Source organism: Aulostomus chinensis, chromosome 18 (assembly GCF_037954235.1).
Source record: "Aulostomus chinensis isolate RoL2024-O1b breed Wild chromosome 18, RoL_Achi_v1.0, whole genome shotgun sequence".
In the NCBI taxonomy this organism is placed as follows: domain Eukaryota; kingdom Metazoa; phylum Chordata; class Actinopteri; order Syngnathiformes; family Aulostomidae; genus Aulostomus; species Aulostomus chinensis.
Genome location: NC_141337.1, coordinates 4,250,001 through 4,264,575, shown reverse-complemented (window position 1 = coordinate 4,264,575; position 14,575 = coordinate 4,250,001). Strand labels below are relative to the sequence as shown.

The following is a 14,575-nucleotide window of genomic DNA, read 5'->3' as shown; positions in this document are numbered from 1 at the left end:
ATCTGGGCCCACGTGTCCAAACGCTTGCTACTGGGCGTGTGCCCTTTTGAACCAAAGTTGTGTCCCCCTCAGTTCACTTCTATTGAAGGTGAAGCCTCTGGCCTTGCAACACTGTACTTTTAAGTGTGCTTGCCAGGAGTGTACCTGTAAGTACAGATTTGTTTTCACCTCCATTTTTGGCAGTGAGCCCCGAGGTTCATGGGTGACCTTTATGGGCGTGTCTCAAATGCACTTCTTCTCAAATGTAACCAGAGGGGTGGAATTAAGTGACTGAGTGATTTTCAATAAGCATTTTTCACCTTAAACAACGGGGGGGGGGGGGCAGGATTATCTTTTTATCTTTAGGTTCAGCGGCCGTAAAGCAGTCACTCAACAGTCACTTAACCCAAAATGTGATTTTGCCTTCCAAGTTCCTTCAAGTTGATGTTTTAACAGCTCAAATATGTGCCCCCCCCCTCCCCCGTATCACTTAATTGTGACACCAGAATGTATACTTAACGCTGTACATATTCACTCCTGCATATAGTGGATGTGATTGTAGTTTGAGCGACAGGGGGCACTAGTGCGCCAACTCAGCCACAGCCGAAGAAGAAGGACGTCGCTGCGTCATGTTTGCGACATCCCGTTTAAAAAAAAAAAAAAACCCACAACAAATGGCTATGCTAGCTGGGATGTAAACTCCGTGCTTATCGAAGCCGATTTTTTTTACGTTGTGTCTTGATTCATCAGTTTCAACCGTTCGCCTGGAAGCCGACAACCATCAGGTGGGTCGTCAGCAGCCGCCTGGTTGGAACACGGCTGGCTGGTCGGGGATATTTGCGATCCGTGAGCTCCAAACATTAGCTTACACCACCTAGCTAACGCTGTCACTGAAAGCTTCTGAGAGGCTCTGGTGTTTTTCGGCCTTTCATATTGCTTTCGCTTTTTCATGAATGAATCGTAACCCCCCGAGCTTACCGGAGAGGGATAGTTTAAGTCAGGAACGGTTCGATGCGTTAGGTTTTGGGGGCATTCTCTTGATAGCGAGCCTTATCTTCACCCAATGTGAAGTTGCAACAAATGTAACCGCCGAAACTAACTTCTCTTCAGTTCAACAGAAACGCAATTGTGACGTTGGTTTCGTCATATTTTCAACTGCTACTGAGAGCTGACTGGGTGCATCATGTTTATTATTGTCGCCGTAATTTTGCAATATTCAGATTTCTACTGTGACGAGCCAACAAGGGTTCTTGTCTAACTTTCCGTTCATAAACTCAATGGACCCTCAAATGCCAAGTTCTTCGTGAAATGCAAAGGGATCGTAAGTTCACGAAGAACCGGGAAAAGTCACGGGATTCCAAAATTGGAAATTTCCATGATTGAAAAAGTTTCAGGGAATTAAATAAAGCCAGATCATGTTTGAAAAGTTGCGAAATTTTTGCTTAGTTATTATCTGATTAGAAGAATGTCTGATTCTGTTGTGCTCGACTGAGGAAAGCTGTTTTTGTCAATATCAGTTACCTTTAGAATATGTTTAGATGGTACCAAAACATAAAGCTTGGTCTTGAATGCCACTTGATTACTTGCTGGTAGATTTTGAGGTGGATTCATCTCTGTATTCTCCACGGGTGGACAGACAGACAGACAGTAAATGGTCATGAAAATGTCCCTCCCAGGTGAGAAGAAGTCATGGAGGGTTATTGGTTATAGGTTGGCTGAACCCTGAACACACACTCTAACCCTTTTTATGTCTAGTTCCATGGTGGCAGGCTCGTCCCTCATGGAGCCGTCCACTAAACCTGGGGCCAACCAGGTGGCTGATGTGGTGTTTGTGATTGAAGGGACAGCAAACCTTGGACCCTACTTTGAATCTTTAAGGAAAAATTACATTCTTCCAGCTATTGAGTAAGGAAATTAAACTCCTCTCAAAGGGTTAATAATCTTTTGTAATCAAATCTGAATACATTTTAAAACACTGTTTTGTATTTTATTTTCTGGAGATATTTCAATGGAGGCCCCCCAGCAGAAACAGATTTTGGCGGAGATGTAAGTTTCCCTTTCATGTTTTCATTTACATTTCATTCATTTAGTATTTTGGCTGTTAAAATGTTTTAAATGCTTACAAATGTACTTTTCTAGTACGGAGGAACGCAGTATGGTTTGGTGGTGTTCAACACGGTGGACTGTGCTCCTGAGTCATATGTGCAGTGCCATGCACCAACAAGCTCGGCCTTTGAGTTTGTCTCCTGGATCGACAGCATCCAGTAACTTGAGATTTATCTATTTGTTAATTATGTGGCCAGTGTTCCTTTTTTGTGTTTAAATATCCCCTTATCTTCATTTCCCCCGTTTTCCCCCAGATTCATGGGAGGTGGAGCGGAGAGCTGTAGTCTGATTGCAGAGGGTCTGTCTGTTGCCCTTCAGCTCTTCGATGACTTTAAGAAGATGAGGGAACAAATGTAAGGCTGTTCAGATTTAGTCTCTACACATTCTTGAAGTACAGTCACATTCTATCAGTTCTTCAGACCTCCTCCTGGTGCAGAAGGCTCCTCTGATGGGGCTTTCTGGCTTTCTTAGCTGGTTCATCTGTGCTCAGCCTCTCGTACTCAGCCGAATGTCCACTATTCTAGTGTGTGTGTGTGTGTGTGTGTGTGTGTGTATGTGAACTGTGAGTGGTTGTGGGTTTGAGGGAATGCTTTTAATTGTCTATGTATGCAAAGGTTTGGAGTGGGTGGTGGGGTTTGAGGGAATGTTTTTGTATTTGTCTATATAACTCACTTTGAGTTACATGTAATTTATGAAAGGTGCTTTATAAGTAAAGTTTGATTGATTGATTGATTGATAGACGAGATTGCTCTGAGCTGTGATTAGAATGGGTCCCGAGCGATCCGCTCACAAGTGGGCTCGGTGAGCTTACACTTGTCCCTTGTGACCCCTTGTGATTGGATCTCGCTTCCTTGCTCTGCATGCAAGTAAACACTCACATTTCTTGTGTTTGCTAAGTCTACACAGCCACAACAGTTGTGCACTGTAAGTATGGCAAGTGATTCAAGAGGAAGTTGCTCAGTTGTTGCGGTGATGAAACATCGTATCGTCACTTAGAAGACTGACATTTTAATTCTGTTTAAGGAGTCACTGTATTGTCCACCAGTTTTATTGAATTGAAACTGAAACTTGAAAATTGAAACTGAACGTTTTGCGTCCTCTTGTTCTGCCACTCTTAGTGGTCAAACCCACAAGGTGTGTGTGCTCCTGTGTAACTCTCCTCCGTACCTGCTTCCTGCTGTGGAGAGTGTCAGCTATACCGGCTGCACAGCCGACAACTTGGTCAAAATCATCAGAGACGTGAGTTACCACCGATGTTGTCGTTGTAGGGGACGTGTAATATTTTTCAATGAATGTGTATCTAGTGGGTCAGTGTCATATATAAATGACTGTTTTGATCGGCTAAACTAATGATACATTTCATAGAATATGCTTATTGTCCTATTTCTTAGAGAGGGATTCACTTCTCTGTAGTGGCCCCTCGGAAACTGCCTGCTTTAAGATCTCTGTTTGAGCGGGCGTCCCCAGTCGGAGGAGCGGTGGAACCCCATCCTGACTACAGTCAGGACCCGTTCCACATGGTCCTGGTCAGGGGCATTTCCCTTCCCAGTAAGTAAAGCTTGTTTGTGTGCTCTAACTAGTCCACTCAAAATGATTCAATTCCCAGCAGAGGAGGATTATTGAGTGTGTGACTTTCTGTCTCTCTCTTTGTTGTTGTTGAGAGACCAACAGCCACATCAGCTGAAATTAAAACATTTTATCACGATCATTTTCCAGGTATTTTGCTCAGACTGAATGCAGCACCTTTTCAGCTTTATTATAATAAGTAAATCTCAACTTACTGTCAGGGTTCATAGGGCCATGGGAAACCTGGAAAATAATAATTTCAAGGCCTGGCAAAGTTTTTGAAAGATAAGTAAAGGGAGCAAAATTTGGAAAAAGCAGGCACTTTTTAATAAAGTGTCTTTTGGAATGATGGAACATTGTTGCTGATCAGCTACGTGTTAGCAGCAGCAGTCTGCAGAATGTGAGCGTTCGATGTTAAACCCCTTCCTCTGGCATGGATGGTGGGCTGTTATCTGTTTCCATTGATCAGTTTTCCTGAATGTGATGTTCAGTGTGCCATAAAATTGAAGTTTTCCGCTACATTCCTGTTTACCCAGCGAAAGTTTCTGCAGTTGGACACTGCAAGTTTTCACATAGTTTCATGGAACAAATACATTTTATCACGGAAAAGTTGTGGGGAGTTTTTTTCAGTGGTGATGGAGATGATCAGTGGTTCTATTGTAAATCTTGGTTGAATACTTCTCTCTGAGCACTGATGCAATGGATGGGAATTCATTTTTTAATGTTTCTGGTGGCCACAGCAAATTTTTTGCTGCTTTGAACCGTTACTCATACATTCCTCTGTGAGTAGGAGTGAGTTCATCCATAAATATGGTTTATTCCACCTTTTAAGTGAAGAAGTACACTATTAAATTGGTACATTTTTACATCTCAGAACTTCTCTTGCTGTTTGTCTCCAGTTTCCTCAGGTGCAGGACCCGGGCCATTAAAACCTGTCCTTCCTCCTCAACCCCTGACGGTCAATCAGCCTCTCGTTGGAGCGTCGCAGCCCACCCCACCCATTAACACAACCCATCCTTATCAGGTAATGGGCAAGCAGCCGCACGGCATAAAAGGGCCCGCAGTCTAATTCCTGTTGTTTGCTTTTGGCTCGGTTTCAGGCCGAGTTGTTTATGTTCCTCGCCTAAATGTTTTACCAAGCATTGTCTTATTTTAATCTGCTTGCTGACAGAATCCACCCACCATGACTCCTGCTCAGGTGGCTGCACAGATGGCTGTGGAGGCAGCCAACAGCCAGAAGAGTCGCTGTGAGTTACCAGCGTGCGCCTTTGTGAACATCCATGTTAGCCGAGCTGTTAGCAGCTGTGTCCGCGTACTCTGTCTGGACGTCCGACAGTAGCGTTTAGTCTGGCTTTCCAAAAACAGTATTGCAGGAATTTACGAGCAAAAATAAGTAGAAAGGTCAGGCAGACGCTAGACAGAAGACCGGAATTCATTTTATAAAGCGAGAGCGTGATGAGAAGTCCAGTTGAGGCCTGGTAACAGGAAACGTTATTTTCCGTCCCTTTCGAATATTTTAACTTTTTGCCATCCTCCAGAACAGAATTTGCAAGAGGATGAAGCCTAGCTCCTACACATGCAGAGAACATGGATGATCCGGACAACGAGAAGCCAATAATTTTAGTGCAACACCACCTATTGGTGTACAATCAGAAATGAACATCCTTCCAAGACGGCACAAGAAAAGCTGGCCTGGCCGGTGGAGGGCGGGAGCTGAGTGGCCTCTTTCTTAGAAGGAATGAATGAATCAATTTCTCCTGAAGGGAATTTAACAGCCATTTTAGTTTTGCCATAGACCAGAAGGCTTTTTTTAATAGCCATGTGCATCACTGCAATAGTTATATAGATATAGAATGATAGATATAAAATGATTTTATTTAATACATTGTAGTCTAATTTTGATACATCACCATAGCGCATATCGTCATCCATATTACGCTTTTGCTTCTTTTGTTTCCGCTCGATTTTTTTTTTTCTCGTTTTTTCTCTGTCATCCAGGATGCGGGCCTGGTCTGCTGTCCGCCTGACTCCATGTGAATGCAGCTTTATAGCTGCTCGTAGGCATTATGTGATTGTAAATTTGTTATCTCCCCTGGATTTTTCAAAATTCCTCCCTCAGTTCCGGGAATGGCAAGTCAAGGTCCTCCGTTCGCTGGTCAGCCGACCCTCCCGTCTCTCCCTGGGGTGAAGCTCAGTCAGCCCAACATATCAACGGTGACCACGGCCACACAACCTATGATGACACAGCAGCAAGTCGCTCCAAACCAGCAGCAGCCAGTTCCTCCCCCAGGACAGCCGGCACCCAATCAGCAACCGCAGCCACCACCTCAGCAGCAACCCCCAACAAACCAGCCCACAGCACCCACAGCTCAGCCCAGCATGGTACACTAAAACCAGTAATATTTCCAGTAGTGTTTCCATTTGAGGTGACGCTTGTAAAATCTGATGGAGTTTCCACTACGACAGCTTGATGTCTCTTAGCTTCACTTGCAGCCTTTGTCTGACATACACGTTCCAAATTCTTTTGAATTAGAATTGAATCACATCTGTAGGATTTAAATGTTATTTCATCGAAGACCATGTATGTATTTGTCAGGGTTGAGGATTGTCTGGTATGTTAGTATTTCCGACTGCTTGTCTCAGTGTGCTGCATGTTACCTGTCCTCCTCTATTGCTTTCATAGCCTGGTGTGTCCGGACCTCAAGGCACTGCCAATCCAATAGCACAGCAGCAAGGTGTGGCCAATAAGATTGTAGCATGGAGCGGCGTTCTGGAGTGGCAAGAGGTAATGCTGGGTTTAAAGTCAGCTGGGGTTTTATTTTTTTCCATTTGATGTCCTTTGAAAATTGTGTGTGTGTGTGTGTGTGTGTGTGTGTGTGTGTGTGTGTGTGTGTGTGTAACAGAGCAAATGAGGTCAGTAAAAAGATCAACTGAGCAATATGCACTTCTTGCACTCAAGCAAATATTGCACCTCTTTCTGTGTGGATGTTCAACTAAAACATGTTGTCATCTGAATATGTTGTTCAACCTTAATTTGCAGGTCTTTCAAAGTCGATCCCTGTTTTCTTTTTTTGAAAAAATTGCTGAACACCAACTGTTCTTCAAGGTTACTCCTACATTTCCCTATTGTGTTTCCCTCTCCCCCTTTTGCTTTATTCTAATTCCCACAGAAGCCCAAAGCCTCATCTATGGATTCAACCACCAAACTAACGCGCTCTCTACCGTGTCAAGTCCACGTCAACCAGGGAGAAAATCTGTGAGCAAACATTTCATCACCGTGGATCTCTATTACCTCGTACAATATGTTTTAAAATTCACAATTTGACCTGTGTTGTCTTTTTGAAGCAACACGGACCAGTGGCCTCAGAAGCTTATCATGCAGTTGATTCCACAGCAGTTATTGGTGAGATCATTTTTGTAGTTTTGTTTTGTAGTTTTGTTTCGAGGTGTCGGGGCGTTCGCTTCCAAGCAGCAACCTTTTCTTGCCGTCTTTCCCATTCTGTCTATAGACGACCTTGGGTCACCTCTTCAGAAACTCTCGAATGGTTCAGTTTCTCTTCACCAATAAAGACATGGAGTCGCTGAAAGGCCTGTATCGCATCATGGCCAATGGTTTTGTAAGTACCACACCACCCTGAACCCGTGTCCCCCAGGACCTCTGCCTGGTCGATCATTCAGTGTTCCTCTGTACATTTCGTCGAGGGTGACACTAAGACAGTGCACTGAAGGGAACTCAGATTTTTTTTTTTTTAGTTCCCTCAAAATAAAAGCACTGACAATAAGAACCATTAATTCTTGTATCGTCCTTCAGATTAAAAGTCTTTATGAGTGACTGGGTGACCTGGTACTTTAATTCCAGAGCTCATAAACTTGGTTCATTCACCAGGCTGCAGGCCCTCTCAGAATCTCTCTAGGAATTTTCGAGTTGGGATTGTGTGCGTGTTGATTGTGTTGCATCGTTGAATTTGATTGACAACCCACGTAGAGGATGCTATGAACCCACGTAGAGGATGCTATGAACCCACGTAGAGGATGCTATGAACCCACGTAGAGGATGCTATGAACCCACGTAGAGGATGCTATGAACCCACGTAGAGGATGCTATGAACCCACGTAGGGGATGCTATGAACCCACGTAGGGGATGCTATGAACCCACGTAGGGGATGCTATGAACCCACGTAGAGGATGCTATGAACCCACGTAGGGGATGCTATGAACCCACGTAGAGGATGCTATGAATTAACTCACTGGCACTTACATTCAATTCATGACATTGATATTTTTGATTGGGTGAGGAGTTCAGGAGTAGTTCCCAAGATCAAGCCTATCCTGGAATTCTGACTCGCTCCGGTGTCATGGTTGATCTGTCCAATACCCCCCCCCCAGGCTGGCTGTGTCCATTTTCCCCACACAACATCACCCTGTGAGGTGCGGGTGCTGATGCTGCTCTACTCATCCAAGAAAAGAATCTTCATGGGCCTCATCCCCAATGACCAGAGCGGCTTCGTCAACGGCATCCGGCAGGTCATAACCAACCACAAGCAGGTCCAGCAGCACAGAGCGGTGAGTGGTAATGGGAGGAAGTGGAGCTGCAGGGAATAGATGAAGCTGTCAGTGTAGGAGAGAATACGTGGAGACCAAAAGGAGGTGATAATGAGGAGGCATTATAGAGGAGGGAATCGAGGTGTGTTGTTTAAGGCATCGAGTTGCATTGTTATTGACATTTCATTTAGCGAGTATAGCTTCTGCCCAGCAGCCAAGAACTTCCAGTCCTAATTGTCATACGGAGCAGCCACGGACAGTTTTTTCAGAGAGGGAACAACCAAGATCAGGTGAGAGACGAAGGTCAAAAGCATGTAACTGCAGAGCTCAAGCAGGTCCAATATTGATTCAAGATGTTAGAAATCAATGTGGGTCGGTTTTTGCGTCTTATTAGACATTAAGTTCTCTGTCTGGCTGTTAGGTTTACGTTTTGGTTAGCAGGTAGAGAGTGAAATGAGAGGATGAGTATACAGGTAGGAGTCATCAGACAGAGAAAGAAAACAAAAGGACTCGCACAGATGCCAAGTAAAAAGCTACATGGTGGTGTTCATGGGGAATGTAGTAGCTGAGAAGCCCTGTTCACTCAGCTGATGGGTAATAAATGTCCTCTTGTTCCCTGTGACCGTGTCTGTAAGTGCACTGACTGCTGTCTTGTCTGTCCTCTGTGCAGCAGTTGGGTGGTGGAGGGGGTCCAATGCAGCCTGGTCAAGTTCCCCCAAACCAAAACTTCCTCAACAGGGCCCCTGGCACCATTCCCGTCTCCCATGGCAACGTTCAGCAGCAGGTAATCTACCTGGGCCTGAGTCGGCATGGCTGCCTGTCTTTCCAATACAGTTCCTCTCTCACGCTGCCTGACCTTGACAACCTCACTGCCCTGGTGCCCACTGAGTTCTGCATGCCTTACTGGTAACCCCTTCCTCCTCTTTCTCCTCACCTCCACCACTCTCCCTCCTGCTCCTTCTCTCTGATCTGTCCTGTGTCCAGTCTGTGGTGGTGGGCATGCCCCCTGTTAGTCAGGTCACTATGATGGAGGAGCAGCAGAGGCAGAACAACATGGTGAGACCCAACGTAGCTCCTAGATACACAAGCAACATGTGTTCTGGGTGTCCACAGGTGCTGGCGTGGCTGTACTGGCTGTGAAGCAGCTGCCCCAATTCCAGACTTGTGGATGTCCTTGTATTGCTGGACATGTCATACTGAGAAGACTTCTGTATCACACATGTACAGATCACAACACGCTGTCGCCCACTGCTCATCATCAGACTGGTTGACAGCAAAATTCCCATCAGCATGTGTTGAACTTCAGCAGTTCTCTTTGGCTGCTTCTCATGTCGCATGTTGACATGCAAACAGTCTTTCATTTAGAACCTGCATGCAGAAGTCTGTCTGTTTGATTTGGAACTGTTTGCACTGAACATGATTTGAAGGGGGGAAAAAAACCAAGGATAGATACACTTAAGCTATGTATCGTGCTCAACAGTGTGGTTCCAAAAGTGAAAATGACGTTCGTATTCTTTAAGGAGGAATTGTTATTAGCCTTCATGTAATCATGAGGTTGGCCCTTCATGAGTCAGCAGCTTGTCTGGGATGAGAAACTGTCACGACAGATCGTAAATGACTGATCCTAGCTGGCCAAACTGTTAAATCAGTGTTGCATGAGTTTGGTTACTGTTAAATTCATTTGTTTAACTGTTGAGTCACGTAGTTTTAATGAAGAGTGCGACTACATCCATCAGATGTTATCGTGTAAAACCTCAGACTTCTTAAAGTGTGTGGTGTCCCTCCAGATGGCCATGAGAGCAACTGGACCAACCAATCAACAGCCGCCAGTCAGCGGCGCTCCACCTAATCAGGTTGCACAGAGTGGACAAGCCCCACCTCAGGGTCCAATTCTCCGCCTCTCAAACCCAGGAGCCAATCCACAGCTGCGGAGTCTTCTCCTCAGCCAGCAGCAGCCAGTAAGAATGCCACACTTGCCTTCAACTTCCCGACTGCTCGCCTGTGAGGAGGTCAACATGGCTCTTCTGTCTGTGTGTCCTTGCAGCAAGGCGGTGTGTCTCACATGCCAGGCATGATGTCCCACCAGGGTCTTGGGCAGCAGTTGGTCCACACAGCACCGGGGGGCGGGGCTCAAATGCAGGCCCAGTGGAGGCAGCCGCTGGCAGGTCAGGAAGCAGACAGACATTCTTTGTTGTGTGGGAGATGTTTGTTCTAGTTTCTGTCATCAAAACGGGGGGTGTTTCCTCCACTTCACTTCACGAAGTTGGTTCTCTGTCTCCAATGCAACCTTGGTTGAACACGCAGGAGGACCAAGATGCTTGCGAGCCGTCTTGACATGAAGTGGTACACTGGTGGAAGTCTAGGATTGAAAATCTTCCAAACTTAAGATTTTTCTGGTTTATTGAGGAACGTACATTGATTCCTTGCTTTGGAAGAGAGAGACTCTGCAGGCTGGACTTTGGCTTTGACACTCGTGATTTCTCCTCTGTTTTTACAGGGTGAAACAGTAAGAAAGATAAACTGTTCTGCACTGAATGAACTCATCAGTCTCTGATCAGTTAAAAATGCCTTGACTGGCCCTGATGTCAGATCTTTGGAATTCAGTTTTGTTATTCCTGTTTAATGTAGCACACTGCTACTATCTGTTAGTGTCCATGTGTTCAATAACAGTGTTATTGACGGTTTAATTCCTTAAAAAATGGGATCGGTCTTCTAAATCCCTCCGCCTCTCTGCTCTCCCCGCCCACACCTGTGTGCAGGTCAGATGCTGATGTCCGGAGGTCAGAGAGGAGCTGTCCCTCAGCCCGGGATGCCCCAAGTCTCCAGTGCCATGGAGGATGAAATACTAATGGACCTCATTTGATTGAGCTTTGTGGACTCAGGAACGAGGTTTTTTAGTGGAATCCCAGCCGCCATTGCGGGCGCGTTCATGTGCTGTTTGGCTTTATTGCTACCAACGATCAACAGAATTAAGAAACAAGTCAAATGGACTTTTTTTCTCCCCGCGGGACTGAGCAGCTGAACTTAGGTTTTTTTTGTTTTTTTTTTACAGGCATTGCAGGCACTAGTTTCTCATCAACAGTCCAACTGACAGTGTGCTAATCCATTCTGCAACACAACCACTGCAAACAGCTGCTCTGCTTACGTTTCACTGAAATCAGGTGGTTTTCTTTCCTTTTTAACTGAGATTTTACTTTTTTCTGTTAGATTTATTTTATTAATTATCAATACAGTTGTCTTATGAGGATATAATAAACTCAAGGACCACTGATTAGTGTTTTTAAGAGGTTTGCTTTCGGCGTGTGCACATGTTGCCTGGTGTGTTGATGTTGGGAGGCCAGAAAGAGTCGATGCAACGGAAGAGGAAAAGGGTCATGTGACACCGGAGACCGTCAGACAGGTACGAGAGGAGAAGTGAAAGCTAACCAGTCACTCAAGCATTTTCATGAGTGAAGTTGCTTTACGTCATAAATATAAAAGTCGAGGAAGATACACAACTGAGCAGTGAAGTGTGAAACGAATAGAATAATAGTAGGCAAATAAACAAAACCTATGTGGGTCTTCTCAGCAACAGGAAAAAAATAGATATGTCTCATTATAATTATAAATTTCTGGGTCCGATATACATCTTAACTATGTACCCACATGACAAAAGTTATACCAGAAGGTGCATCACTTTGCTTCAATCATTTTGCCAGAATGTGGAGAATATTTAAGGTGAAGGCCCCCTCTATTACACGATGCCAGATTAACATATCATGGTAATTAATTACTCCCATAAAGTGATGCATGTTTGAGCTACAGGGTCTCTTTCGTTCATATTCGTCACATTACGGTAGATGGTTCTTTGCTTCCTAGCAGCTGTTTTGCCAGAAGCTCAGATGCTCTTTTGGAGAGTTTTTTCCTGATCGTTGTTGGAGTTAATAATCAGGTGGTTCACGTACAGTGAAGTAAAGACGAAGGCATGGATGGGTTGAACTGTTCAAACTGAAACGCTTCAGTTTTGGTCGTAGCCGAATTGAAAGCATCAAGTCCTTACCGAGGGTGCCTTGTGTGGTAAACACAAGAAAACACATCCGTTAATACAATGAAAACCCCGCCCCTTTTATGGAGGACTAGATTGCGGAATTATTTAAAATGTTTATTGATAAAATAGTCTTCTGTGACTCCAATGTTGGCTTCCCTGTCCGTACGGGCGACAGCGCTGCCGTATCACCATCTGGTGGCGATTGTCAGTAACGCACCAGAGTTTCCTCTTTGGGGTTTCGTTTCGGCCTGACCGGCAGCGAGCGGAAGTTATCGCGAGATAACCCGTGACAATATTAGGCTCATGTCACTGGGTGGGGGGGAGACCGGTACCAGACTACTTTAGAACACTTTTCTAGCTTTTCAACAAAGCAGCAATTCTCGCTTCTGTCAGTTCCCGTCAGCCGTAGCCAAAAACATAGCGGAGGGTTAAAACTGACCTGGAAGCCATTATTGTTAGTACAGCCGACGCATCATGGACGGTTACGACCCCAACCAAGCCAACCGACCCCAACCACCGGAGATAGACGTCATCACCGGACACACATCAGATATCCAGGTCAGGTAGAGATATGAATTATTCTTATCTGTTCGTAAAACTTGTATTCTAACCCGTTCGACATTTGTTTCCTCCCTTTTTCTTTTTAAAAACTGCCATAGTTATCATTACTATGACTATTATTATTTTATTTCATTATTGTTATTGTTGTTTTTATGATTGGCTGTCACCTGTGTTAGACTAAAACCACTTATATGAAACTTTAATTGCTCATTTATTGTACTGAGCCAGACGTTTACTGGTCCTCCCTGCTTGCAATATTCCTAATCTATTTCTATTCATGAATCGATACATATTTCTTTGTATTTACTGCTTCATTTTTTTAACATAATGTCGTGCATTTATGATATTTAGGTGGCGATCCAGGCTCCCAGGGCCAGGGTCAGGTCCTGAGGACTGGACCAGGATGTGACAGCTTTAGGACCCCTCATCTAGAGGCGGGGCCTCTGACCCAGGACAGGTGAGGCACCTCCTACAGATCTGATGGTGGCCTTAAATAAATGATTAGCCATAGCAGTAGTAGTATTATACTGTTATAATACAACATAAATAATAATTAGTATTAACTCAGTAATTGTAATGACATTACATCAATAAAAACAACTTAAGAGGAATAATAATTTTAATAGTAGTGATAATATTAATGACATATACATGACTACTTCTATCAGTGATGATATTATTGATATACTTGTGTTCCTCCTCTCCCTGCTTCATCTGTTACACAGGAAACCTCTTTACCCACACACACACACACACACACAATTCAAGGTATTTTCAGTTTGTTGTTTTTTTCACGATGTCTAATTCATCCATTTATCTTGCGTCACACATCATGTTTTGTCCCGCCTGTCTCCACGTTCGACGCTTGTATCACTCCGTCGGTTGGTTACTTGTTTAGCGTGATTTGTTCGCGTGTCACTCATTTGTGCTGTTCTATGAACTGATGAAAGGCAAATAAATACGTCCTTATCAGGTAATGGGCAAGCAGCCGCACGGCATAAAAGGGCCCGCAGTCTAATTCCTGTTGTTTGCTTTTGGCTCGGTTTCAGGCCGAGTTGTTTATGTTCCTCGCCTAAATGTTTTACCAAGCATTGTCTTATTTTAATCTGCTTGCTGACAGAATCCACCCACCATGACTCCTGCTCAGGTGGCTGCACAGATGGCTGTGGAGGCAGCCAACAGCCAGAAGAGTCGCTGTGAGTTGCCAGCGTGCGCCTTTGTGAACATCCATGTTAGCCGAGCTGTTAGCAGCTGTGTCCGCGTACTCTGTCTGGACGTCCGACAGTAGCGTTTAGTCTGGCTTTTCCTAGAAATGTACTTGGTTATATCAACCAATACATACGCAGGGGGAGATCACAATAACAGAAACAACTTCATCATTTTGCTCCTTCCTTACGTACAGTAAAACAAAAAGACACAAACAGATACGAATACCAGCAAAAAAAAAAAAAAAAAATGCAACTCTGCATTTTTTTTTCAGAAGGGACATAATACAGTGTACATTAATAAACATTTTAACACATGTAAATGAACCTGACAGGCTGAGAGGTGAGTTCTCTCATCGTGACGATCGTCCCACAATAAATAAAAACAATTGAAACCACAGCATGAACAAGACGTTGAAACGGCAGCAAAATTAAAAATAAATCTGTTTTGTGAGTGAACTCTTCCTTACACACTTTTATTGAAAATCATGCAGCAGAGGCTTGTGTAAAAAGACGCTATTTTTAGGTATACGTCAATATATAGATCTATATATACATAGAGAGATGTGTGTGTATGTGTGTGTATAT

At 44.3% G+C, this 14,575-nt stretch overlaps 1 protein-coding gene and 1 long non-coding RNA gene across 5 annotated transcripts in view; both read left to right on the top strand.

The window, feature by feature from the left end:
• Positions 1–604: 604 nt before the first annotated feature.
• On the top strand, positions 605–11,537 carry LOC147244736 (mediator of RNA polymerase II transcription subunit 25-like). Of its 4 annotated transcripts, none has more exons than XM_086185278.1 (20): positions 605–764; positions 1,735–1,884; positions 1,980–2,025; positions 2,119–2,243; positions 2,340–2,438; positions 3,204–3,324; positions 3,477–3,633; positions 4,551–4,675; positions 4,823–4,898; positions 5,771–6,033; positions 6,335–6,436; positions 6,822–6,907; positions 6,997–7,054; positions 7,161–7,268; positions 8,039–8,215; positions 8,868–8,978; positions 9,179–9,250; positions 9,982–10,152; positions 10,239–10,359; positions 10,954–11,516. In XM_086185278.1, exons 2-20 carry the CDS (start codon positions 1,739–1,741, stop codon positions 11,055–11,057), a joined length of 2,268 nt encoding a protein of 755 aa, XP_086041404.1. In that variant the 5' UTR covers positions 605–764; positions 1,735–1,738; the 3' UTR covers positions 11,058–11,516. The 4 variants fall into 4 exon arrangements, with proteins under 4 accessions (XP_086041404.1, XP_086041406.1, XP_086041403.1 ...); XM_086185277.1 differs by having other exon boundaries at positions 606–764; positions 8,865–8,978; positions 10,954–11,537; XM_086185280.1 differs by lacking the exon at positions 9,179–9,250 and having other exon boundaries at positions 10,954–11,517.
• Positions 11,538–12,016: 479 nt separating this feature from the next.
• The window catches only part of LOC147244735 (uncharacterized), a 15,921-nt gene continuing 13,362 nt past the window's right edge, over positions 12,017–14,575 (top strand). The window contains exons 1-3 of the long non-coding RNA XR_015110081.1: positions 12,017–12,779; positions 13,134–13,239; positions 13,903–13,978. This is a non-coding gene — a long non-coding RNA (uncharacterized LOC147244735). The remainder of the gene's footprint in view (positions 12,780–13,133; positions 13,240–13,902; positions 13,979–14,575) is intronic.